General features: G+C 41.8%; 1 protein-coding gene and 1 long non-coding RNA gene across 2 annotated transcripts in view; one reads left to right on the forward strand and one right to left on the reverse strand.

Annotated features, from left to right (window-relative positions):
- Positions 1-27,945, reverse strand: part of memo1 (mediator of cell motility 1) — a 75,111-nt gene that overhangs the window by 11,945 nt on the left and 35,221 nt on the right. The window contains exons 4-6 of the mRNA XM_072265598.1: positions 18,670-18,782; positions 6,510-6,621; positions 1,579-1,721 (exon numbers count right to left, since the gene is read on the reverse strand). Coding sequence (XP_072121699.1) covers positions 1,579-1,721; positions 6,510-6,621; positions 18,670-18,782 — 368 coding nt within the window. The remainder of the gene's footprint in view (positions 1-1,578; positions 1,722-6,509; positions 6,622-18,669; positions 18,783-27,945) is intronic.
- Positions 18,160-27,917, forward strand: LOC140201458 (uncharacterized). The gene is made up of 3 exons (XR_011886865.1): positions 18,160-18,263; positions 22,455-22,611; positions 27,774-27,917. It is a non-coding gene; the product is annotated as an uncharacterized lncRNA (long non-coding RNA).

Genomic DNA, 27,945 nt, shown 5'->3' on the forward strand with positions numbered 1-27,945 from the left:
ACTGCAGTATTGTAATCCGAGTGGCCACCTGATCTGCTGTGAATATCCAGAGTTCTAGGCATAATGGCATGGTTCTTGTGAAATCTTTGACAACTAATATTCTACACATAAGGAATCTGTATTCATTTGTGTTGTGGTTCTCGGTAAATCCATTAAATGTATATTACATATACATTATAAATTGCATGAACTATTTTTTTCATTATGTGTATGTTTGGTTTTCAAGGTGAGATGCTCATATGGAACTCTTTCTCAATCAATCTTCGGCCGATGGTCTGAAGCACTTCCCGATCAGTCAGATGTTGGGGGAAGCACCCTACACTCTGGCCCTAACTTGAAAGAATGCCCCCTTTTTCAGAAACATAGCACTGTCCATTCTCCACAAAAAGCATTTGATTACTTTTGTGTCAGAATGGCAAATAGTGTTAATCCAGGAACAGGGCTGTCCTTAAATCTGTGGCTGCAAGGATACTGGATTTTAACCCAAGTTCTGAAGATGAAAACCCAACCCATTCAACCATTTAACTCCCTGCCTCCAATTTCTATCTCTATAGCTCACTGGCGTTTAAAGATAAAATAATTTAGTAGCTGAGTTGCAGGTTAAAAGGTAAGCTAATGTACGGTGCCTCCTCACAACATGCCTTCATACTAAAACCTCTGTAGAATCCCTAGAAATAAGCATCAGAAAAGGGCAGCTATACACTTGTAAACTCTGAAAAAAACTTTTGTTCCAGTGAAGATTTTTAATCACCGCTTTTTACAGACAGATTAGTTAAGATATTTGAAGGTGAATGATACAAAACCATTAACATGCTCTGAACATTTATAAACAGCCCAGCCAAATACATAAAACACTTCTTATACTTCCATGTTTATAAGTGCAATGGAATAAGCAATTGGTGGAAACAGATTTCAGAAGTTAACTGAAGATGACCAGAATTGAGCCCCATTCCACCTCACCAACTTCATTCTGTGGGCAGATTCTGTTCAAACCATTGCCTTTTGTTCATTTACCTTTCAATTGTTCTGGTCTCTATCCTTTGAAATAGGAGCACAATATAAATGTGTAACTAGAAAGTATGCCATATATTCATGAATTGTCAATGTGTTGGGATGCACATGTGTATGCAGTATAGAGGCAGATATGCTGATGTTAGTGCCAAAGGTGGATGCCAATGTATCGAGTATTTCTGCCTGTAGCAATGTTGGTATGGGTTGACAATACAAGTGTGTCAACGTGCATGTGTGTATATCAGCATATGGGTAAGTGTGCAGATGTGTGCTATTGTCTTGTGTATGTGCACTTCAAACAGTGCACTGTATGTTTGTGTGTGTGTGAGAGAGAAAGGTGTACAAATGTACTGTGTATGTGAATGCATACATGAATGTACGTTGCATCTCTGGGTATATGCACTGCTGTGTGAAACTGTGTCAAAGAAGAAAGGTTGGGAAGAAAATAGCCAAAAATGTTAACAGATAGGGGGCTTCTTCCTTTAGTGATTGAATTAAACATAGTAGTTGTTGTTCTCTGAATGTTTCCAACAGCAGAATCAGAGTGTGATTGAAACAGGTACATACCCCAGTGACAGAAATCTGATGAAATCACAAAGAGATTTAGAGGATCTGCAAGGTATTTACTAAACAGCTCCCCGTACATCTGTTCTTTGGAATCACTCAATGCTCCAACCAAAACAGGAACAATAGTTAACTCATCTTTTTGGCTGGTTAAAAACACAGAAAGAAATGGTCATTTCAAAACAAAATATTTAAATTAAACAACAAATAGAGACAAAACATAATAGTTAGCAGTTTCAAGTTAAACTTTGTGATTATTACTATATTTTGGATTAATTCGCTTGCTTCTCGATTATCAGCAGTCGCTCAGCAGTACAGCTCTCCAGTTCAGAAGGTCGTGCTCTTAAGCCCATTCCAGAGACTTGAACTCATTGACTGAGCTGTCACAACTCTGAAGTACTGATTGATTGCAGAACTTCAAATTCCTCAGTGTTACCATTTCAGAGGATGTGTCTTGGGTCCAGCATTATGGAGAAAGCATGGCAGAGCCTCTACTTTATTAGAGGTTTGCGAAGACTTGGCATGCCATCTAAAACTTTGACTTCTATAGATGTGTAGTGGTGAGTATATTGACTGGTTGCATTGTGTCATGGTATAGAAACACCAAAGCCCTTGAATGGAAAAGCTGACAAAAAGCAGTGGATACGGCCCAGTCCATCACGGGTAAATCCCTCCCCACCATTGAGCACATCTACAAGGAGTGCTGTTACAGGAAAGCAACATCCACCATCAAGGACCCCCACCGTCCAAGGACACGCTCTCTTCTCACTGCTGCCATCAGGAGGGTGGTACAGGAGCCTCAGGACTCACACCACCAGGTTCAGGAACCCTTCATACCCCTCAACCACCAAGCTCTTGAACCAGAGGGGATAACTTCCCTCAACTTCTCTCACCCCCATCACTGAAATTTCAAAGAACCTGTGGACTCACTCTTGTCTCATGTGCTTGATATATATTTATTTATTTATTCTTTTTGTCTTTGCACAACCTGTTCTTTTTCACGTTAATTGTCCATCCAGTTGGGGGCAGTCTTTCATTGATTCTATTCTGTTTCTGGCATTAACTGTGAATGCCCACAAGAGAATGAACCTCAGGGTTGTATATACTGACACATATGAACTTTGATAATAAATTTACTCTGAACTTTGAAGGTTAAATAAAGGCTCCACCTGCTTTCTCAGGTGAAGACAATGGGTCTCCAGAACTTCTTCCCACTGCTCTGGCAAATAATATCCCTCAAGCAGTATCACTGGAGTGGATGACCAGGGCACTAAACTTACCATAGCTCGGGGGGGTTGGGGGGGCAAGCAGGTGCCTCATTTCCCTACATTACTGGTCTTCAAAAGTGGTTTAGTTGACAAGTGATTGTAATGCACTGAAAACAATTTATGCAGTTTTATCTTATGTCTAGCAATTGACCAACGCTCAATGAAAAATGCTACTGATTATCAAGGAGCTGCCAACAGCCAATATCCTTCAGACTTGAACTGAGAGAGGGGCTCTCGGACATTTAACAGAACATCTTGACAGACTGAATTGTATGACAAATTTATTCCTTGTCAAGGAAAAGAACTTGGAAAGAGAAAAGATCTTTTTGTCACACTGTGCTATATTTCTATCATACATTTCTAATCATTGACTGCCTTTATTGTCAGCTGGATGTGTAAATGAAGCCACAATTCCAAATTCCAACCCCACTATTGACCCAATAATGTTTGTATAGAATACTTTGGCACTAAAATGTTTTCATAGAATATCCAATGCTTATGAATTTTTAAAAATTTGCATCCACTTAATGTCAATAATTCAGAGGAGTCTTGTCTGATCTGAAAGTAATGGCATAAAATCTGCTAAGTTTTAAACAGGGAATAAGGTTCTTTAAAAATAAATGCCAAGCTGTGCTAGAACTGTGCTGTTAAGAACTCAGCAAGTCAGGCAGCACCTATGGATATGAACCTTGAAATCAATGTTTAGGGCCGAAACCCATCATCAGGACTGGAAAGGAGGGGGGAAGATGCCAAAATAAGGTGGGGGTTGGGAAGGGGAAGGAGTACAAGCTAGAAGGTAATAGGTGAATTCAGGAGGCTTGGCGAGGGAGGATAAAGTAAGAAAATGGGAGGTGATAGGTAGAAAAGGAAAAGGGCTGGAGAAGAAGAAATATAATCAGACAGGAGAATAGTCAATGGGAGAAAGGGAAGGAGGAGGGCCACCAAGGGTGAGGTAAGGTGGGCCAGAGTGGGGATTTGACAAAGAGATAAGTTGTGGGGGGGGGGGGGTTGTACCTTCAGTGGTGTCAAAATGGCAGAAGAGGAGGCCATGGACTGACTGACGGAATAGGAACGCGGATTGAAATTATAATGGTTGGACACCAGGAAATCCTGCTTTTTGCAGAGCGAAGGTGCTCGACAAAGCGGTCCCCCAATCTACATTGGGTGTCACCAGTGTAGAGGAGATTTGCAGGTGGGAGTGTTGCCTCAGTTTGAAGGACTGTTTGGCCTCTGAATGGAAGTGGGGGAGGAGGTGAATGACAGGTGTAGCATTTCCGACTCTTGCAGGGATACGTGATAAGAAAGAAATTAGTGGGGAGGGACAAATGGACAAGGGAATCATGGAGTTAGCGATCCCTGTGGGAAGTGGACAGTGGGGGTGGGTGGTAAAACGTGTTGGGCGCAGATGCTCATGGGATGGTCGGTAAGGACAAGAGCAACTGTAACCCTGTTAAGGCAACATGAAGAAGGGTGAGTGCAGGTGTCAGGGAGACCATAAGACGCAAGATATAGGAGCAGAATTAGACCATTTGGAAACAGAGGAGATGTGGGTGAGGGCTGTATCAATGGTGGAGGAAGGAAAACCCCATTCTTTGAAGAAGGACAACTCTGAGATTTGGGAAAACATCGTCCTGGGAACAGATGCGGCAGAGATGAAAGAACTGTGAAAAGGGAATGGCATTTTTTCATGAGATAGGGTGGGAAGTGGTATAGTCAAGATAGCCATGGGAATCGGTAGCTTATAGAAGATGTCAGTAGATATCCAGGGATGGAGACAGAGAAATCAAGAAAAGTGAGTGAGGTGTCAGAAATGGACCAAGTGAATTTAGGGGCAGGGGGGAAGTTGGAGGCAAAGTTGATGAAATTGATGAGCTCAGCATGTGTGCATGAAGCAGCACCATTGCAGTTGTCAATGTAGTGCAGAAAGAGTTGGTGAGCATTACCAAGGTACACTGAGAACATGGACTGTTCCGTAGCCAACGAAAAGACAGGCATACTGGGGCCATGCGAGCGCCCATGGGTGTCCCTTGAGTTTGGAATAAGTGGGAGGAGCCGAATGAGAAATTATCGAGGGTGAGGACCAGTTCTGTCAAACGGAGGAGGGTGATAGTAGAGGGGAACTGGTTGGGTATTGTCAAGAAAGAAGCGGAGAGCTTTAAGGCTTTCTTGATGGGGAAGTATATTGTTGTGTGTTTCCTGGCCAAATGCAAAATGCTGACATCATAACCTGAAAGAAGCAAATAGCCCAAAGTTCACAACTTGAGACCATTTCTTGACCCTGTGTTATCTCCCTGCTGCTTTAGCACTACTTAGGCTTTATCATGATTGGTACCAACCTCAGTTTGTTCCAATTCGGCAAACCTTAGCTAGTTGTGGAATAAGCACAACCCATTTGGAGACAATAAATTCTATTTTACAAGACTTAACATCATTTGCAAAATGACTGGTGCAATATCAAACTCAAGATCAATGCTAAATCCTAGTTTATCACCTTCAACATTTGCAATTTTCAGTTCATTATTTGAAAGGAGCCAACAACCAAGATTAATTAAACAAAACATTTATTATCTACTTTGGCTCTCAACAACACCTCAATTTTAAAATTCACTTCCCAGTTGTAGCATTGTCCTGTCCTATAATTCTCAGAAGTTTGCACGCTCTTCCCACACTGGCCTCCGCCTCTTGATTTTTCGTGCTCCACCATTGACAATTGCTCCTTCAGTTCAAAAATTCTTTTCCTAAATGCCTCTGCCTCTCATTGCTCCAAGCTGCTTGGTCAAAGTACCTTTCTAACCAAGCACTCCCTTACACATCTTAATATTTTGTTCCAAATTTTGTGCAAATATGCTTCTTTTAAGCACCTGCAACAATTTTTTTTATTAAATTGAGGTGAGTACATAAGTAGTTGTTAACATAGACTTTGTCAATCAAGTTCAACATCAAGCTACATAGCGAGATAAATAAGGCAGGTGACAGGCCATTTCATGGAGGTAGTTTAAAGAAGAAATTTGGGGAAGTGTAGAGATTTACAGAAGGGCGCTTCAGAGTTCAGCTGAGGTGATTAAGTACTATATTTGAAGTGTCATCAATGTAGAACTGGACGATTCTGCAGGCACAAAGAGTGATTTCAAAATATTTCATTTTTTAAAAAATTGAGCCACCTTTTAACCAGGGAGCTGAAATATGTCAGCAAGCACTGGGTGAGAGATGAACAGGGCATTAAGGAGACAGCAGAGCTTTGGATGACTGCAAATTTACTCAATGTAGAGTGAGGATGATGAATTGGCAGTGCACTGTAATAATTAAGTCTGAAATAATGAAAGAATGGATGGAAGCAGAGTCAACTCAGGAACAGTGTAAGGATTAAAGACAGACGATGACACAAGGAGCTGTATATGCGAACCAACCCTCAGCCTCATTAGTAAGTCAAAGAAATTTCAGTTCTTCACCTCACTTTGTAAATCTAGCTTGATTTTAGCTATTTAGTTTTAAAGTCACATACTCACCCCACCCTTTACCTGTCAAGGGAAACAACTTCTCTCAAATTTACCCCACCATCTCCATTGGCCACCTAAAACCGCTCAGTTGAACCACAGAAGGCAATGCAAGCCTAATCTACCCAATAAATGTACACTCATTCATAGTGTATGGCAGCTGCAGTCTTACCTTTCCATGGTTTTAGCTGTGTAAGGCAAATGCATCTCAATACTGTGTTCGTCTTCATCTATTTGGATAGTCATCCGCTCAAACATTCCCGTCTTCCACAGCTCTCCATAAACTGATCATTACAAAAGACTGAAGTTAATACCACAAGTATCAACAGGCTCAACCCAATTTTCATTTCCACTCCTTTATGATTATCTGAACCCCAAATGCCCCAATTAACAACTCTACTGGGCATTTATTAGAAGTTTTGAGGATCCAAGCAAATTACCTCCATTTCACTCTTCCTCATAATCAAACAGAGATTTTAAGTCAAAAGCTATAGGATCGGAGCCTAATATTATCCATTCTAACACCAATTTTTTAGTAGTACTGAAATTAACTTTCACCTACTAAACACTGGAAGGATTAAGGCATTCAACAATTTAAGCCATATTCAGGGTTGATTGACCCTTAGGCCAAGCAGACTAAACTCCCTAGACTTTGTGGTGTCTTAACACAGTGTGACAGCAGCAATGTTACAATGCAACTGTACATACGGAACTCAAGAGAACAAAGAACAAGTTATCTAGTAATGGCAGGCAGAATTGCCACATCTTATTCCTGCAGATTTTCATTATTAAAGCTTTGTGGTTTATTTTGGAATAGTTTGCAGATTACCCAACAATGAATGATGTTTTACAATAATATCACAAAATACTTTTGCGCTACCAAAAGTTCAAATGCTTTGGACTGGGTGTGTCAAAATTTTCAAATTTCAGTGGTCATTTGTATAATTGAGTTTAACTCTACCAATAGCATTTTAACTCCTTTTTAAATTAATATTCAGAAATCACAGGTTGCAATTAGAGGTATTCACATTTCAGAATTATTAACAATGAAGTAACAATGTTGAAAACCTTTTTTCCAAATCTTGATTTGTTCAGTAAAGGCCATAGAAACAAACCTGGCTGAGTTACCCAAGTTTTACTGTCAAACACTGAATGCTTACAGACATATTGTACTTTTAAGTGAATATTTCAAGCATTGACATTTTCACAAACACCAAACATTTAATTCACACAAACAATGGGATTTTTAATTGGTGACCTCATCCCAATGTAGTCTGATTAAACCAGAAGAAACCCATATCCCTTCTAATACCATTTCATCATTGATCTTTTCTAAAAATATTTCTTCAATTGAGGGAGGCATGGGCCACTCTGGATTCAAATCAGCAAAGTGTGCATAATCTGTGCAACCCCAAGGCCCATTAAAATATGTGAGTGCTGAGGTACTTTGAAGGACAAGAGTGGAAATCCCTGATTGACTTAGGGCAGCCCTCATGCAGCATAATGTGAATGAAAACAAGCTCTCAACATCTCACATTAGCAATATATGGATATGTGCCAAAAACACGTGCACGATAGTGTTAGATTTGGAGCAATGAAGAAAAAAATATGCACAAAGGTTTGTATAATTTGGCCTGCCTTCGTTAGCTGATAAGAAGCTAATGCATCAGAAGTATTTATCATTCTAACTTGGCTGAGACAAGATAATCAGAAACCACCTGTATTACATGGATGAAGAGCCACAGTTAAAGGGCAATTCATATCAAATTAAATACCACAGATTTCTCAGAATTAGAGACTTAGAATTAAGATATTGTTCACTCGTGTAATGCCATGGTTAAGATTTTACTGCTAATGCCACAGCGTATTTCATTTAATAGTTTTCTGTACAAGCAGTGTGTTCTGCTGATTGTTTGGGTTTCAGTTGAAGATAAGGGGTTTTGATGTTCAACTTAGGAATGTTGGGTCAGCCAATCAGGATGGTGGAATTGGGAGAAGGTTCTGAAGAATGCTGAGGGAGAGGTTTTGTGACGGACACTGGTTCGGGTTGAGGTCTTTTCGGCAGGAGATGGAGAGGAAAGGAGATTGAGAGAATCGGCTGTAGGACTCGACCAAACTGGAATGGGCAATTCGATGGAGTCCAAGATGGGAAATTCTACCGGTGATTGGTGAATAGGAGTTGGCACTGTGAGTAAAAGGGCACATCCAGCTTTTGGGAGATATCAGCTCCAACCTTGTGCACATTTGACTGGTTTAATTACAATGAACCGTTTTATTTTATCCTTTCTTTTTCTTTCTTCTTTAATGACCGTTTGGTTAAGCTGACCTGCATAAATACACCTTTTTTTATAATAAGATGCAGTGTACCATCTGCTCTTTTCTTGCTGACAGGTAATTGCACGTGGGCAGTATTTACACAGTATTCGGGTGGTTGAAACATCCCAATTTCCCAGTTTGGTGGGACCCAAGTCATACTGACCCCAGATGTACTAAGTTTCCTCACCGCTGAGTTCAGTGGCCATTAGCGAGGGGCTAACAAGCTGTGTCCCTACAGACGCCTGGTAAAAGGGGGTTTCATATGTAATGTATATGCACCTTTGACCAATGGCCAATCTGGACATTGGAAGTTTGGAGAGGAGGGGCCTTCAATCAGGAACACTGCTGAAGGATAAAAGGCAGGAGCAGTTCGTGGCAGTGTATAGAGCTTTGACCAGCAGCCAATCGGCATTTGGAATTGATTAGTAAGAGAAAATTAAGAGTAAGAGAAGGCAGGGGCAAGCACTGCGACCATCGTCTGAGTGGACATAGTCAGAGTGGTGATCTTAAGGCTTTAACTCTTCGAGGCTTCACTCAGAGAAGGCAAAGGAAAGAAAAGCTCAATTTTTTTCTTTATCTGCTCAGCTAGGCAGGATAGTTCAATGCTCCTCTTGCGGGACGTGCAAAGGCAGGGAAACCTCCAGTATTCCTCACCATTACAACTGCAAGAAGCACATCCAGCTGCAGCTTCTATTAGTCCCCGTTATGGAGTTGGAGCTGTAACTGGTTGAACTCTGGATTATTGAGGAAGCTGATGAGGTGACAGATAGGACATATAGAGAGGTAGTTACATACAAGGTGCAGGACACAAGAAACTGGGTGACAGTCTGGAAGGGGAAAGGGGTTAAGGAGCCAATGCAGAGAACCCCTGTGGCCATCCCCCTCAACAACAGGTATATCACTGGATCCTGTCCGGGGTGGGGTGACCTAACAGAGGAAAGTCACAGTGGTCGGTTCTCTGGGACTGTTTGCATCTGTGACTCAAAAGGGAAGGGAGGAAGAAGAGGCACGCTGTGGTGTTAGGGGATTCGTTACTTAAGGAAATGGACAGGGAGTTCCATGGGTAAGAACGAAAATCCCAGATGGCATGTTGCCTCCTGGGTGCCAGGGTCCAGAATATCTCAGTTCGAGTCCTCAGCATTCTTAAGTGGGAGGATGAACAGCCAGAAGTCATAGTCCATGTAGGGAACCAATGACATGGGTAGGAAGAGTGACAAGGTTCTGCATAGGGAGTTCAGGGAGTTAGGTGCTGTTAAAGGGCAAGACCTCCAGGGTTGTGATCTCAGGATTCCTACCCATGCCACGTGCCAGTGAGGCCAGAAATAGGAAGATTATACAGTTTAATGCACGGCTAAGGAGTTGGTGTAGGAGGGAGGGCATAAGATTTTTGGATCATTGGGCTCTTTGCCAGGGCAGGTGACACCTGTACAGAAGGGACAGTTTGCACCTGAACTGCAGGGGGACTAATATGCTAGTGGGAAGGTTTGTTAATGCTGCATGGTGGGGTTTAAACTAGACTTGCAAGGGGATGGGAACCAGAGTCCAGTACGGATTGCGGACAGGTTGTGGAGGCAGATGTTGGTAAGACCTCAGACAAAGTTAGGAATCAAAAGGTTGAGCATGGGGTGACAAAATCGAAAAGGGTGAATACAGGACTGAAGATGTTGTATGTGAATGTGTGCAGCATATGGAATAAGGTAGGTGAACTTGCATCACAGTTGCAGATTGGCAGGTATGATGTTGTAGGCATCACTGAATCACGGATGAAAAAATATAGCTAGGAGCCAAATGCTCAAGGATAAATATTGTATTGAAAGGATAGGCAAGAAGGCAGAAGGGGTGGCGTTGATCTGCTGCTAAAATGAAATCAAATCATTAGAAAGAGGTGACCTAGGGTCAGAGGGTGTTGAATCATTGTGATTAGAGCTAAGGAACTGCAAGGGTAAAAAGACCCCGATGGGAGTTGTATACAGACCCCCTCCCCCCAAACAGTACTAAGGATGTGACCTACAAATTACAATGGGAGATAGAAAATGCATGCCAAAAAGGGCAATGTTACGATAGTCATGGGGGATTTAACTTTGCAGGTAGATTGGGAAAATCAGATTGGTGCTGGACTTCAGGAGGGGGAATTTCTAGAGTGCCTATGAGATGGCTTTTTAGAGCAGACCATGTTGAGCCCACAAGGGGATCGGCTATTCTCGATTGGGTGCTGTGAAATGAACCAGAATGATTAGAGAGCTTAATGTAAAAGAACCCTTAGGGGCAAGTGATCGTAATATGATTGAATTCACCCTAAAATTTGGGAAGGAGACGCTAAAGTCTGCTGTGTCAGTATTACAGTGGAGTAAAGGGAATTACAGAGGCATGAGAGAAGAGTGGGCCAGAATTGATTAGAAAAGAATACTGGCAGGGATGATGGCAGAGCCGCAATGTCTAGATTTTCTGGAAGCAATCTGGAAGGCGCAGGGTATATACATCCCAAAGAGGAAGAAATATTCTAAAGGCAAGATACCTCAACTGTGGCTAACAAAAGAAGTTACAGCAAATATAAGAGCAAAGAGAGGGCATATAATAAAGCAAAAATTAGTGGGAAGTTGGAGGATTGGAAAGGTTTTAAAAACTATCAGAAAGCAACTAAAAAGTAATTAGGAAGGTAAAGATGGAATACGAAAGAAAGCTAGCCAATAATATTAAAGAGGATACCAGAAGTTTCTTCAGATATATAAAATGTAAAGAGGCAAGAGTAGATATTGCGCCACTGGAAAACGATGCTGGGGAGTTAGTAATGGGGACAATGAAATGGTGGACAAAATGAATAAGTATTTCGCGCCAGTCTTCACTGTGAAAGACACTAGCAGTATGGTGGAAGTTCCAGGTGTCGGGGGCACGAAGTGTGTGATGTTATCATAACAAGAGAGAAGATTCTTGGGAAACTGAAAGGTCTGAAGAGATCGTGGAGGCATTAGTAATGATCTTTCAAGAATCACTAGATTCTGAAATGGTTCCGGAAGACTGGAAAACTGAAAATGTCACTCCACTCTTCAAGAAGGGAGAGAGGCAGAAGAAAGGAAACTGTCGGCCAGTTAGGCTGACCTCAGTGGTTGGGAAGATGTTGGAGAATTATAAGGATAAAGTCTCAGGGTACATGGAGGCACATGATAAAATAGGCCGTAGTCAGCATGGTTCCTCAAGGAAGAATCTTGCCTGACAAAACTGTTGAAATTCTATGAAGAAATAACAAGCAGAATAAACAAAGGAGTATAGGTTGATGTTGTGTACTTGGATTTTCAGACAGTCTTTGACAAGGTGCCACACATGAGGCAGTTTAACAAGCTACAAGCCCATGGTATTACAGGAAAGATTCTAACACGGTTAAAGCAGTGACTAATTGGCAGAAGGCAAAGAGTGGGAATAAAGGGAGCCTTTTCTGGCTGGTTGCTGGTGACTAGTGGTGTTCCACAGGGGTCTGCGTTGGGACAGATTCTTTTACATTATGTATCAATGATTTGGAGAATGGGCAAAGAAATGGCAGATGGAATACGGTGTTGGAAAGTGTACGGTCATTCACTTCGGTAGAAGAAATGAAAGGGTTGCTCTTTTTTTTTACACAAAAATCTGAGGTGCAAAGGGATTTATGCAGGATTTCCTAAAGGTTAAATTGCAGGGCGAGTCTGTGGTGAGGAAGGCAAATGCAATGTTAGCATTCATTTCAAGAGGACTAGAATATAAAAGCAAGGATATAATGTTGAGATTTTATAAAGCGCTGGTGAGGTCTCACTTGGAGTATTGTGACCAGGTTTGGGACCCTCATCTTAGAAAGGATGTGCTGAAACTGGAGAGGGTTCAAAGGAGATTCATGAAAATTATTCCAGGATTGAATGGCTTGTTATATGAGTAGCATCTGGGCCTGTATTCACTAGAATTCAGAATAATGAGAGGTGACCTCATTGAAACCTATCAAGTGATGAAAGTTTGATAGAGTAGATATGGAGAGGATATTTCCTATGGTGGGAGAGTCTAAGATCAGAGGACACAGCCTCAGAATAGAGGGGCGTCCTTTGAAAATGGAGATGAGAAGTAATCTCTTTAGCCAGAGTGCAGAATCTGTGGAATTCGTTGCCATAGGCAGCTGTGGAAGCCAAGTCTTCATATATATTTAAGGCAGAGGTTGATAGATTCTTGATTGGTCAGAGCATCAAGAGATACAGGGAGAAGGCAGGAGATTAGGGCTGAGAAGAAAATTGGAACAACCATGATGTGATGGGCCAAATGGCCTAATTCTGCTGCTATATCCTATGGTCTTATAATCTATTGAAGGCAAAATAAAACAAGGAAGGTGGTCCAGTCAAGACATTGAAGAGATATATTAGATCAAAAGAAAATCATTGCCAAAAAAAATTTTAACTTTCAGCAAAGGATGAACAAGAAATTGCTAAGAATAAGGAAGAAAGAATATGCCAGTCAGCTAGAGAGAAACTCAAAAAAAAAGTGTACTTTAACAGCTTCTGTAGATATACAGTACTGTGCAAGGGTCTTAGGCACGTATATACAGTATGTATAGCTTGAGTGACTATGACTTTTGCACAGTACTGTAAGCTGTTTTTTTTACATCCTTTCCTGTATGGGTTAATTTTAGCATAAGTTAAAGTGTGTCCTTTAATGACCAACGCAACAGTCAGTACACAGGGGAACAAGGAAAACGCAGATAAATGAAACAATAAATCCCCGGTAACACATGCAAAATGGAGGAGCTCAGCAGGCCAGGCAGTATCTGTGGAAGAGTATAGAGTTGATGTTTTGGGGTGAAATCCTTCATTAGGACTGGAAAAAAAGATGAGAAGTTGGAGCAAGAAGGTGGGGGGAGGAGAGGAAGAAGTACAAGGTGGTAGGTGATTGGTGAAACTGGGAGGGGGGGTGGATGAAGTATAGAGCTGGGGAGCTGATAGGTGAAAGAGATAAAGGGCTGGAGAAGGGGGAATCTGACAGGAGAGGGCAGAAGACCATGGAAGAAAGGGAAGGGGGAGGATCACCAGAGGGAGGTGATGGGCAGGCTACCCAGTCGAAATACAGGGTGTGTTCCTCCAACCTGAGTGTGGCCTCATCACAGCAGTAGAGGAGACCATGGACTGACATGTCGGAATGGGAATGGCAAGTAGAATTGAAGTGGGTGGCCACAGGGAGATCTCGCTTTTTCTGGCGGACGGAATGTGGGTGCTTGACAAAGTGGTCTCCTAATCTACGCTTGAAAGTGGTGTCTCAGGTAGACAGAGTAGTGAAAAAGGTGTTTAGCATGCTGTCTTCTTCAATCAGGGCTTAGGCTATAGGAGTTGGGACATTGCATTTGATTGTATAAATCTTTGGTGAGGCTACACTTGGGAGTACTGTATTCGGATTTGGTCACCCTATTAAAGGATGATGTGTTAAACTGGAAAAAGTGCAGAAAGATATACAAGAATATTGTCAGAACTGGAGGCCTGAGTTATAGGGAGAGGTTGGTCATGCTAGATCTTTATTTCTTGGAACAGAGGTGAATGAGGATGACCTTTCAAGGTAGGGGGGTCCAAAGCCAAGGGAAATAGATTTAGGGTGATTTAGGACATTTAAAAGGAACCTAAGGGGCAACTTTTTCCACACAAGGGAGTGGTGGGTATATGGAATGAGCTGCCAGAGGAAGGCATTGAAGCAGGTACAAAATAATCATTCGAGGAGCACTTGGACAGGTTCGTGGAGGGAAAGGGCCAGAAGGGATATGGCCAAATGCAGGAAATTGGGACTTGCTGGGTGGACAGTACAGTTGGCATGGGCTTGTTGTGCAAAGGGCTCGTATCCATGCTGTATTACCGTATGACTCTAAGTAAGGATGTCCCATTGAAGAGATTAATGGTACAGAATGCTGATAAATCCTATGAATCTGATGACTTAGCCTCGGAATTTGAAAGTAGCTACTCTGGAGATAACAAATTTGTTGGTTATTCAATCACAAACAAGAGAGAATCTGCAGATGCTGAAAATCCAAGCAACACACACAAAATGCTGGAGGAACTCAGCAGGACGGGCTGCATCTATAGAAAAAAGTACAGTCAACGGTTTGGAGCGAGACCCTTTGGCAGGACTGGAGAAAAAAAGATGAGTAGATTTAAAAGGTGGCAGAGGGGAGAGAGAAACACAAGGTGATAGGTGAAATCGGGAGGGGGACAGATGAAGTAAATAGCTGGGAAGTTGATTGGTGAAAGGGCCCTTGTCCATTCGTCTCTCCCCACTAATCTCCCTCCTGGCACTTACCTTGCAAGCGGAATAAGTGCTGCACCTGCCCCTACACCTCCTCCCTCACTACCATTCAGGGCCCCAAACGGTTCTTCCAGGTGAGGCGACACCTCACCTGTGAGTCTGTTGGGGCCATATACTTTGTCCAGTACTCCTGGTGTGGCCTCCTGCATATCAGTGAGACCCAACGTAGTGGGAGATTGTTTCACTGAGCACCTACGCTCTGTCCACCAGAAGAAGTGGGATCTCCCAGTGGCCACCCATTTTAATTCCACTTTCCACTCCCATACCGACATGTCAATCCCTGGCCTCCTCTACTGTCGTGATGAGGCCACACTCAAGTTGGAGAAACAACACCCTAAATTCTGGGGTAGCCTCCAACCTGATGATATGAACATCGATTTCTCAAACTTCTGATAATTTCCACCCCCCCCTCCACCCTCTCCTGCACCAGTCCCCAAACCCTTTTTCCTCTCTCACCTTATCTCCCTGCCGGCCCATTGCCCCCCTTCTCTTTCCTCCATGGCCTTCTACCCTCACCTATCAGACTTCCCTTTCTCCAGCCCTGTATCTCTTTCACCAATCAATTTCCCAGCTATGTACTTCATCCCTCCCCCTCCCAGTTTCACCCATCACTTTGTGTTTCTCCCTCTCCTCCCCCATCTTTTAAATCTACTCATCTACTTTTCTCCAGTCCTGCCGAAGGGTCTTGGCCTGAATCGTTGACTTTTCCATAGATGCAGCAGGCCCTGCTAACTTCCTCCAGCATTTTTGTGTGTTGTTGGTTATTATCTCTGAAATTCTATGGTTTCTACATCAGTTTGAACATAATCGAGGTAAGAAACATAACCCCATTATTTAAAAAAGGAGAGGGAAAACAAGCAAACACAAACCATGTAGTCTCAGTTCAGTAAAGGGAAAATACTGGAAGCTATTACTAAGGAAATAGCAACAGAGCACTTGGAAAATAGTAACAGACCTGGACAAAGCCAACTTGGATTTATGAAAGGGAAGACATGCTTGATAGATCTGATGCTTTTTTTTAAAATTATAACTACAAGAATACAATAGACAATAGGTGCAGGAGTAGGCCATTTAGCCCTTCGAGCCAGCACCACCATTCACTGTAATCATGGCTGATCATCCATAATCAGTACCCTTTTCCTGCCTTCTCCCCATATCCCTTCACTCCACTATCTTTAAGAGCTTCATCTAACTCTTTCTTGAAGGAATCCAGAGAATTGGCCTCCACTGCCTTCTGCGGCAGAGCGTTCCACAAAACCACAACCCTCTGTGTGAAAAAGTTTTTCCTCAACTCCGTTCTAAATTTTCTACCCCTTATTCTTAAACTGTGGCCTCTGGTTCTGGATTCCCCCAACATTGAGAACATGTTTCCTGCCTCTAGCGTGTCCAATCCCTTAATAATCTTATATGTTTCAATCAGATCCCCTCTCATCCTTCTAAATTCCAGTGTATACAACCCAAATCACTCCAATCTTTCAACATATGATAGTTCCGCCATCCTGGGAATTAACTTCGTGAACCTACGCTGTACTCTCTCAATAGCTAGAATGTCCTTCCTCAAATTTGGAGACCAAAACTGTACACAACTGTACAGGTGTGGTCTCACTAGGGCCCTGTACAACTGCAGAAGGACCTCTTTGCTCCTATACTCAACTCCCCTTGTTATGAAGGCCAACATGCCATTAGCTTTCTTCACTGCCTGCTGTACCTGCATACATAAGGGTACACCAGTTCACAATCTATATCAGTACTTTAGAAACACACATCAAAGTTGCTGGTGAACACAGCAGGCCAGGCAGCATCTCTAGGAAGAGGTACAGTCGACATTTGAGGCCTCACCTACCACCCCACCAGCCTCCGGGTCCAACATATTATTCTTCGTAACTACCGCCACCTCCAATGGGATCCCTCCACTAAGCACATCTTTCCCTCCCCCCCCTGCTTTCCGCAAGGATTGCTCCCTATGCGACTCCCTTGTCTATTCATCCCCCCCATCCCTCCCCACTGATCTCCCTCCTGGCACTTATCCTTGTAAGTGGAACAAGTGCTACACATGCCCTTACACTTCCTCCCTTACCACCAATCAGAGCCCCAGACAGTCCTTCCTAGTGAGGCGACACTTCACCTGTGAGTCGGCTGGGGTGATATACTGTGTCCGGTGCTCCCAATGTGCCCTTCTATATATTGGTAAGACCCGACGCAGACTGGGAGATCGTTTTGCTGAATACCTCCGCTCTGTCCACCAGAGAAAGCAGGATCTCCCAGTGGCCACACATTTTAATTCCACATCCCATTCCCATTCTGACATGTCTATCCACGGCTTCCTCTACTGTAAAGATGAAGCCACATTCAGGTTGGAGGAACAACACCTTATATTCCGTATGGGTAGCCTCCAACCTGATGGCATGAACATTGATTTCTCTAACTTCCGCTAATTCCCCACCTCCCCCTCGTACCCCATCCATTATTTATATACACACACATTCTTTCTCTCAGTCTCCTTTTTCTCCCTCTGTCCCTCTGACTATACCCCTTGCCCATCCTCTGGGCTTTTTCCCCCACCTCCCCCTTTTCCTTGTCCCTGGGCCTGCTGTCCCATGATCCTCTCATATCCCTTTTGCCAATCACCTGACAAGCTCTTGGCTCCATCCCTCCCCCTCCTGTCTTCTTCTATCATTTTGGATCTCCCCCTCCCCCTCCCACTTTTAAATCTCTTACTTGCTCTTTCTTCAGTTAGTCCTGACGAAGGGTCTCAGCCCAAAACGTCGACTGTACCTCTTCCTAGAGATGCTGCCTGGCCTGCTGCGTTCACCAGCAACTTTGATGTGTGTTGCTTGAATTTCCAGCATCTGCAGAATTCCTCGTGTTTGCAGTACTTTAGAAAGATGAATTGTGATACATCCAAGCATGCTGATGATACAAAGCTAGATAGCAGTATGGGCTTTGAAACTTATATGAGCTCTCAATGAAGATTTAGTGGAATTAGTTATTACTCTATTAGTTTTTATGTTCTCTTCCTCATGAAGAAAGCTAATATTCTTTACTCTTGTGAACAGCTGTCATACAGCATGGACCACTTGGACCAAATGGGCAGATTGCTTGTTGTAACTTCTCTGCCCTTTTTTAAAAACATTTGCAATTATTTCTTTTCACATCAGAAAAAAAACCGATATGATAAAGGTCCTGAAAATGATAAAAGGAGAGACAAAGAAAAATTATTTCTACTTGAGGGAAGAATGGGGCCAAGAACCATTCACTGATACAGTAATAAATTCTGTCGGAAATTCAGGAGAACCTTCTTCACAACAGAGCAGTTGAGGTGAGTAATGTACAGGAAGAACTAAATAAACATGAAGGAGGAATGGAATGAAAAGTTATGCTGAAGTTAGATTAAGTAGGTAGGCAGAAACATGAATAACAGCAGAGATCTACTGAGCCAAATGACCCTTTTCCCAGATTTAAATACCTTGCATCTTAAAATTTTTGCTTTTACATTCCATGAGCTTGTTGCTTAAAGCCACTGCACTAAGCTTATATTAAGGTGATTTATTGGAGACTTATTAATTATAAGCACTGCAACTGCCCTCCTAAAATACCACTTACTTCCCCCAAACATAAATCATGATGGAGCATCAGCTAATCTTTGCAACCACTGGTTGACACGCATCAATGAAACCACATACAGTGCTTTACTTCAAAATTAAGAGGCAAGCATTGACACTTACTCTTTTGATCGATACGTAGATCATACAAAGGCGTTCTATAAATATCTGCAGTGGATAAAGCACAGCGAGAAAGAGGTGCATGGTGCGACGGTCCCAAGATAAAAACTCTGCGTCTGTGAGAAAATTAAATTGCCTTGTAAATTAAATGATCGACTTCCTTCTGTTTTGACATAAGTGATTACAAAATATTTAAACTTGTTCACATAACTAGTCACATAGGTGATAAAACATCTGTCTCCCTCAAGGGGCAATTAGATCATGATACTAGTAGAAAGGCGCATGTCACATACTCAGCCTTACGGACTCCATGGTCACAGGAAAATCATAACGCAGGAAGTCTATTTGGTCTATCTTTGTTCATTCACACCAACCCAATGTAGTATATAATTGTTTCTCATATATTTTTTGTGGGGCTTTATGGTTTTGCCCTGAAGCTTTATTGATTACCTACTGCAGAATTTCTCAATGTTAGTTCTACTCTCATGATATAATTAATGGTACCCATTCAGTCTATTATTCCTAAATTCACTTTCATCTTTGGATCATGTATGAATTTGACCACTTTACGTAGATTATAACTTGTAAATTATTGCTCAAAGATAATCATACAACTACATCAATTGGGAACATTGTAGGGACTTGGTTGTGTACAGTATATTTTAAGCTGATAAGGGTTTCCACTATTCCTACAATACTTTACTACCCCGATTGTGCACTCATTTTGAAACTATGAGGACGCTTGTGGAGCCTACAGCAGCTTTGATAAATACACAACTTGCCAGAAAATTACCCACAATCACATTGGATGAATTCAAACTATCTTTTACCCACAAAATTACTAATACGGCATATTACAAACATGGGTGTGAATGAAAAAATGTGAATAAAGACAAAAGGATATAACATTTAGAAACAAAAAAGTGGATGATACAACACAGTGACTTTTGCTTTTGTATCTTAAAATTATTTATTCTCAGACCCAATTCAGACTCGTGTGCAAGCAAATTTTAAACTCTAAGGAAATGAAGCGGTTCTGTTGATTTTTATGCATTTTATGATTTTGGTTCAGGGGTATGCAGAAGTTAGTGAGGCTGTGATCATTACCAAATTTAATATTACAGTGCACACAATACAAACTTCTTTAATCTGTGCTGAAGTAATCGGCTTTTCACCATTAAAATTGGGAAAGGGCCTGGTCAGTGTTGATTAGTACAAAGAGATTTGGTGCTTGTCTGTCTGTTATGGATACAGGTCCAGTTGAGGTGTCTGTCAATCCAAAGAGATGCAGTAGAGGAAAGTAGAGGAGGAAATTTGACATTATTGGCACATCATGCACGAATAAGAGGGCTTTGCAGGAGAAAGATAATCTTTAGTTCAAGTAAGCTCCTAATCTCTAGTTCAAGTAAGCTCCTAATCTCAGAAATTGGATGAACCCACAATAACTGGGGTAGGAAATTAATCCAATATGTGTGCAATGCAAGCTCCACTGCAGCTCCCCAGTGGATCTTGAAAACTATTACTGGAAGTAGATAGATGAAGAGGATATTATTACATGTCTGGTTATTGCACTGATCCACACTTCAACATCTTAGCCAAACACTGCCAACATCGAGCAAGTCAACGTGCCAATCCCTTTTCCAGCTTGGAAAAGGAGGTGCTAACAGAACAGCCAGAGTTTAGTTCATGGAATATCCCGCCCATTCCATCAAACAGCAATAATATTCAATGTAAAACACATTGTTGTAAAGAATCACTTGGAAAGGTCAAACAGAACAGAAATAAGGCAATTCAACCCAAGTATGGCAGCCATTTTGTTCCTTAATGTCTCCTTACGTGTACTTATGCTACTTGCCTTACAATTCTCTTGTGGTATCAAGTTCACATACTAACTGTGCTCTGAGTAAATATTCATTCTCCGTGGATTTATTAGTGATCATCTGATAATATCAGCTCACATACTGGCTTCTGCATAATAGAAACAGCACAAACACCTCATCAAATCAGAGGCTTCGTGGGTTTGAGTTCTGAGATCTGTTATAAAATTGACTGGGACTTTCCTAAGAAGTTCTAGAGTCATTCTTGTAAATTGTTTTTCTTTTTAATCTTTTCAAGCATCTTCAAAAGATTTTTTTTTTTGCAATATCAAGACAAGAAACACACAAGACACTCCAAGTATATTAGCCAATGTCTTAGAAGTTTAACCTAACTACCTCTCTAGAAGTGAACCCAACGAATGAGATTGTTGTTTTTAAAAATTGACTCATAGTAATCATGGTGATTTGAGCATCCATACAGTTCCTCCAATGCCTCAGGGTTCTTCTGGCCAAAATTCACCATCTCTCATTCATCACTATTGAAATTATTAATTATACAGCCACCCTCTGCAAGTTTCATAATGTCTGCCTCTCTTGATTATCAAAATACAATGTCTTAGCTTGTAGGGTGAGAACCCATTAACTCTACAATGCCGAACAACTGTTAAATAATTGTCGAGTTTGTTGACAAAATTTAATAAAGAAGGTGTTGACTTTGTAACGCTGCTAGCTGTGCACACATTTTTAAGATTAGTTTCTCATTTTTGAAATGCAATTCAAATTATTGAAGTCCAAAGAAGTTCTTTTAAATAATATTACGCTTGTCTCCCCAGAGCTTTGCTCATTGATCGCCAAAGGAGTTGTAGTTAAACTGATAGGATTCTATGCTGTATACTCTTACAACTTACAACACCCTCGCATCACAATAGCTCCTAAAACTGGGAAAATAAGGTTAATTATTTGTGATTGGCAATTGCATACGTCAATTCTAAATCATATTTTGAACAGTTAAGCAGCTGGTGCAAGTCTTGATACATGTCACTGACTCCTAACCCATCCTGACTACCAGTTATTGTTGGCAACATTTGTTATCCATCTACTGATGTGGCACCTTCTGGCTTCATTTTAAAATCACGTAACTGACTGTTCTATTGAAATGCAACTGACTTATTAAAGTCTCAAATTTTGAAGCCAAACAACTTTTCATTATTTTGTAAAGCTTTCTCATCCTGCCTCACCCTCTCAGTCTCCTATCTTTCATCATATGACTGTCAATAATTCTGAAGTAATACATACAATCATGCTCTGATCTGAATTAGGTACATTCAAACTGATCTGTCTTTAGCCAATTTCTATGGGTTATCCCCGAAAATATATTTATAAATAGGAATCAGTATTAAAAAATTCTGATGTTGCAATCTGCCGCTAACACAACCACATTACAGTACCCCTGCCATCACATACAGATAACAAAACGTTTTTACAATTGAGTTAACTATACTTTGTTGGGAATATATTATAATGCTGGCATAAAATACTAACAATAAACTAAGTTACCCAAAAACATGGATAGATTAAATTATGAAAAATAATTAAGTTTAAATAATTTGCATTAGAAATAAAGTTTAGAAATGCGATCATATATAATTGTAACAAATAAATACAGATGTAGATATTTTAATATATTCATAAATATTCCAGAGAATGCTTATTTTTGTAAATTCAGCAAGATTAAACAAAGTTAAATGAAAATTAATTCTGTGGAATTCATTACCACGGACAGCTATGGAGGCCAAGTCACTGAGCACATTTAAAACAGAATTTGATAGGTTTTTGATTAATAAGGGCGTCAAAGGTTACAGGAAAAAGGCAGGAGAATAGGGTTGAGAATGATAATATGTCAACCATGATAGCCGACTCAATGGGCCAAAATGGCCTAATCTGTTCCTATGTCTAATGTTCTCATAACAGGTATTGCCCTGCTGACTTTCAGATCTCTATCTGGTTAAATATGAAAACTATTATTAAAATCTTAGTGAGACAAGATGTCAGAACCAGTATTCTTTATGAAAAGGAAATACTGTTTTCAGAGCTTATCTGAGGATGTGACCAGCAACAAATTAAAAGGGTAAGCAGATTTTTTCAATGGATTTATAAAGTTTCCACATTTAAGAAAAGCTCAAAGGGCCAGGGGTGATAAATTGTTATGGACAGTGGTTCAGTTAAAGTACAGAAAACAGTGAAATAAATGGTTCTCTTGATGATGCCACGCAGTTGCTAGAAGGTTACCCACAAAATTGGGCCCTCGATTTATTAAAAATTTATGTTAATAACTTAGATGAATGTATAACATATTTAAATTTATTTATAACAGAATACAGAACTTCAAAGACAGAGCCTACAAAGGGATATAGAGAGATTAAGTGAATGGGAAATGAGCAGGCAGATATAGTATCTTGCAAAAGGATACAAGGCTGAATAATGTGAAATTTGCAAATGTTGGTATTCTAAATAGTCTAAGTGCTTTGGTCTATGAAATTCAAAAAAAGAAAGACTAGCTTCAACTATTTTTGTCTTTGGTGAGACCACACCTGTGAAGTTTGAGTCTCCTCAGCCAAGGAGGAATATACTGGGATTGAAGGCTGTGCTGTATAGATTCACCAGACTATTTCATAAACTGATGGGAAGGGGAATGGGGTTCCAATGAGAAGAGATTAAGTAGGATTGTGTTGTGTATTTAATACTTCAACAATATCAGCAATATTTGAGTAATATTATAAATATATTGCCTGATTAAGCATTCTTTGTTCTTTACATAATTCATTATGGGTTATATGTAAAATATGTGAATGGCATACGTCATTACGGCAACACGTCATATGAGTGTGACTCTCTAAAGTACAACAAAGTAGGCACATTATCCTGGGCTCCCGTGTTTCTCTTTCAGTTGGTTTCTGGAGTTACAAAATAAAGCAGATTGGCTGTATTGGTCTTTGGTCAGTGGAAATGAGAAAAAGAAAGGACATCTCTGGTTGCTCCAGTTTCATCCAATAGCCCAAACATCTGTTGACAGATAAATCTGTGACTATAAGTTACTCCTTAGTGTAGGTACAAAGCAATCAAGAGGGAGCTGGAGAAGGTGACAGAGAGTGAGTGACAGGATTAAGGGACAATAAGGAGACAAGAGGTAATACAGTAGTAAGGACTGCTCAGTACAGTGTTGGCAATATACTCATATGTGTAGGGTGGAATAGCGATGCCACAATTAACATTGTTACCTCACAGCTCCAGGGATGTGGGTTCAACCCTGACCTCAGATGAAATCTGTGTGAAGTCAGCATATTGTCTCTGTCACTGTGTGGGGTTCCCCAAGGTTTCCCAGTTTCCTCTCCAAGATATTGCTGGACAATTAATTGGCTACTGAAATTAACACTTTGTGTAAATAAATACAAGAGGCAAGAAATCCAGAATAACACACACAAAATGCTGAAAGAACTCAGCAACTCAGCAAGTCAAGCAGCATCTATGGAAATGAATAAACAGTCGATATTTCAGGGCAAGACACTTCTTCAGGACTGCGAAGGAAGGGGGGAGATGCCAGAATAAAAAGGTGTGGCCAGGGGTAGAAGAACTAGCTAGATGGTGCTGGGTGAAGCCAGGTGGGTAGGAAAGTTAAAGGGCTGGAGAAGAAGGAATCCGATAGGAGAGGAGAGTCGACCATAGGAGAAAGGGAAGAAGAGGCACTGGGGGAGGTGATAGGCAGGTGAGGAGAAGAGTTAAGAGGCCACAGTGGGGAATAGAAGAAGGAAGAGGATGGGAAAAAATTACCAGAAAGAGAAATCAGTCCATGCCACCAGATTGGAGGCTACCAAGATGGAATATGAGGTGACATTGCTGTAACCTGCGAGTGGCCTCATTCTGGCAAAAGAGGAGGCCATGGACCAACATGTCAAAACGGGAGTTAAAATAGTTAGCCACTTGGAAATATCACTTTGCGGATGGAGCAGAGGTGCTGGACAAAGCAGTTCCCCAATTTACATCGGGTCTCACCAATGTAGAGGAGGCCGCATCAGGAGCACTGGATACAATAAATAGCCCCAGCAGATATACAGGTGAATTGTTGCCTCATCTGGAAGGAATGTTTGAGGCACTGAATGGAGGTAAGGGAGGAGGTGAATGGGCAGGTGTAGCATTTCTGTCACGTGTGGGGTTACATGCCAGGAGGGAGATTAGAGGGAAGGGATGAATGGACAATGAACTCACAGAAGGAATGATCCCTGTGGAAAGTGAAGAGTGGGGTAAATGTAAAGACATGTTTGGTGGTAGGATCCCACTGAAGATGGCGGAGGTTGGGGAGAATGATGTATTGAATGTGGAGGCTCATGGAGTGATAGGTGAGGACAAGTGGAACTTTATCCCTGTTAAGGCGCGGGGAGATGGGATGAGCATGAATGTCCGATAAATGAAGGAGACGTGAGTGAAGACAGCATAAATGCTGTAGGAAGGAAAACCTCGTTCTTTGAAGAAGAACATCTCTGATGTCCTGGAATAAAAAGCCTCAGCTAGGGTACAGATGTGATGGAGATGAAGGAACTGAGAAAAGGGAATAGTGTTTTTATAGGAGACAGGTTGGGAAGAGGTAGTCAAGGTAGCCATGGGGATCAGTAGGTTTATAAAAAAATTTAGTAGACAATTTGCCTCCAGAGGTGGAGACAGAGACATCAAATAAGGAGAGATTGGTGTCAGAAACACAAAATAATCTGCAGATGCTGGGGTCAAAGCAACACTCACAACAAACTGGAGGAACTCAGCAGGTCGGGCAGCATCCGTGGAAAAGGTCGGTCAACATTTTCCACAGATGCTGCCCGACCTGCTGAGTTCCTCCAGCTTGTTGTGAGTGGTGTCAGAAATGGATCAAGTGAATTTAAGGGCAGAGTGGAAGTTCAAAGGTTCAAAAGTTCATTTATTATCAAGTATGCCAGAAGCAGAATCAGGTTTATTATCACCGGTATGCGAAGTGAAATTTGTTAACTTAGCAGCAGCAGTTCAATGCAATACATGATAATACAGAAAGAAAAAAATAAATAAGTAATTCAATTACAGTACGTATATATGTGTATATTACATAGTTAGATTAAAAATAGTGCAAAGCAGAAATAATATTTAAAAAAATTATACCGCATACAACTCTGAAATTGTTCTTCTTCAGATAGTCACGAAAGAATGAGAACCATGGAAGTCAGTTCAAAGAGAAAGAGCAAATCCACCACACACAAAAAAAAACAGCAACATGATCACCAACACCCCCCCAAACCCCTTCCGCTGCACAAAATACAACAAGAACATCAGCCCCTTGAGTTCCCTCTCCCCTGCATGAGAAAACTAACCAACGCAACACGGATCCCCAAGCCCCCTCCCCCCGCACAAAATGCAAGATCTTTGACTTCCAAAACCCCTCCCCTGCACAAAAAAAAGAAAGAAGTTGGAGGCAAAGTTGATGGAACTCATAAGCTCAGCATGGGTGAATGAAGCAACACCAGTGCAGTCATCAATGTAGCGCAGGAAGAGCTAGGGAGCATTACTGTGGAACTCTTGGAACATAGACTGTTCCACATAGCCAATGAAAAGACAAGCATAACTGGGGCCCGTGCAGGTGCCAGGGCTACCCCTTAGGTTGGGAAAAAGTGGGAGGTGGCGAAGGAGAAATTATTAACGGTGAAGACCAGTTCTGTCAGATGGAGGAAGGTGGTGGTGGAGGGGAACTGGTTGGGTTTTTAGTTCAAAAAGAAGTGGAGAACTTTAAGGCCTTTTTGATGGAGGATAGAAATGTATAGGGGCTGAACATCCATGGGTGAATATGAGGCGGTCAGGGCAAGGAAATTAAAAGCTGTTGATGAGATTGAGAACATGTGAAGTGTCATGGATGTAGGTGGGAAGGGAGTGGACCAAGGGGGACAGAATGGAGTCAAGGTACGTGGACACAAGTTCAGTGGGGCAGCAGCAGACAGAGACAAAGGGGCAACCTAGATAGTTTGTGGATCTTGGGTAGGAGGTAGAAGCGAGCAGTGCAAGACAAGGGAACTATGGGCTTGGTGACAGTAGATGGGAGTTCTCCAGAGTTGATGAGGGCAGCGATGGTGTTGGGGACAATTTTCTAATGGTCTGGAGTAGAGTCCTCTTCAAGGGGTATGTATGAGGAGGTGCCTGAGAGTTGCCACCTGGCCTCAGCAAGGTTCAGATGAGGCCACCATAGTACAACAGCACCCCTTTTAGCTGGGATTGGTATGGAGAGACTGCAGGGCAGTACATTCAGAGGGCATAAGGTTCAAAGTGGAGAGAGGAATGCTGAAGTCCAGTCGGCTGATGTCTCGTCAGCATTAAGAGATGAAAATATCCAGAGCAGACAGAGAACAAGAGAAGCGTGTCCAAGAAAAGGAGGAAGGTCGGAGACGGGAGAAAGGGTCATCAGTGCGACACGGGGAATCCTTGCCAACAGAGCGGCCTCAGAGATGAAAAAAGAGCTTGGCATGTGCGGATCTCATTGAGATGCAGGAGAAGGGGGGCAAAGGTAAGGTCCTTGCTGAGCACGTCAGAGAGGGGAACATCGGAGGGTATGATGAAGACTGTAGGGATTAGAGCTGAGATCAGAGGGGGAATGTGAGTAATGACAAATGAATCAAAGAGGAGTTGATGGACATGTGGGGGAGAATATGCTGAAGAGGGAAAAGGAAATTAAAAGATGGAGTGGGATGGGGATTGTTAGCAGGGGCCAAATGGCTTCCTCCTGTATTACAACATTACAAGAAGGGCTGACACAACAGATGCTGAGACAGTTAATTCAGACACAGCACTGGGATCAGAAGATGAGAAATTTCTTGAAAATCAAATAAAACTACAGGGGCATCATGGTAGTGTATTGGTTCTTGCATCGCTTTACAGTGCCAGTGATGACGGATCAGGGTTCGATTCCCACCACTGGTTGTAAGGAGTTTGTATGTCCTCCCCATAACTCCACTGGTTGTAAGGAGTTTGTATGTCCTCCCCATAACTCCACTGGTTGTAAGGAGTTTGTATGTCCTCCCCATAACTCCACTGGTTGTAAGGAGTTTGTATGTTCTCCCCATAACTCCACTGGTTTCCTCCCATGTACAGGCTGGGGTTAGTGAGTTGTGGGCACCAGAACCACGGTGATACTAGCAGGATGCCCTCCGGCTATGCTCGTTGTTGATGCTGAACAACACATTTCACTGCATGTTTTGATGTACATGTGGCATGTACATCGCCTTCCAGCCTTCCAGATGCTGTGGTTGGAAACATCTGCGATGATGGGGCCCAAGCCTTCAAGAATCAAGTGCACAAACTCCTATCATCTCTGGGAGGGAAGTCACATGCTTCTTCATAAGCTATCGTGAAGGGGACCAGGATGGCAATGCATGGTTGGTAGGTAGAGTTAATACCTGAC

Source organism: Mobula birostris, chromosome 8 (assembly GCF_030028105.1).
Source record: "Mobula birostris isolate sMobBir1 chromosome 8, sMobBir1.hap1, whole genome shotgun sequence".
Classification (NCBI taxonomy): domain Eukaryota; kingdom Metazoa; phylum Chordata; class Chondrichthyes; order Myliobatiformes; family Myliobatidae; genus Mobula; species Mobula birostris.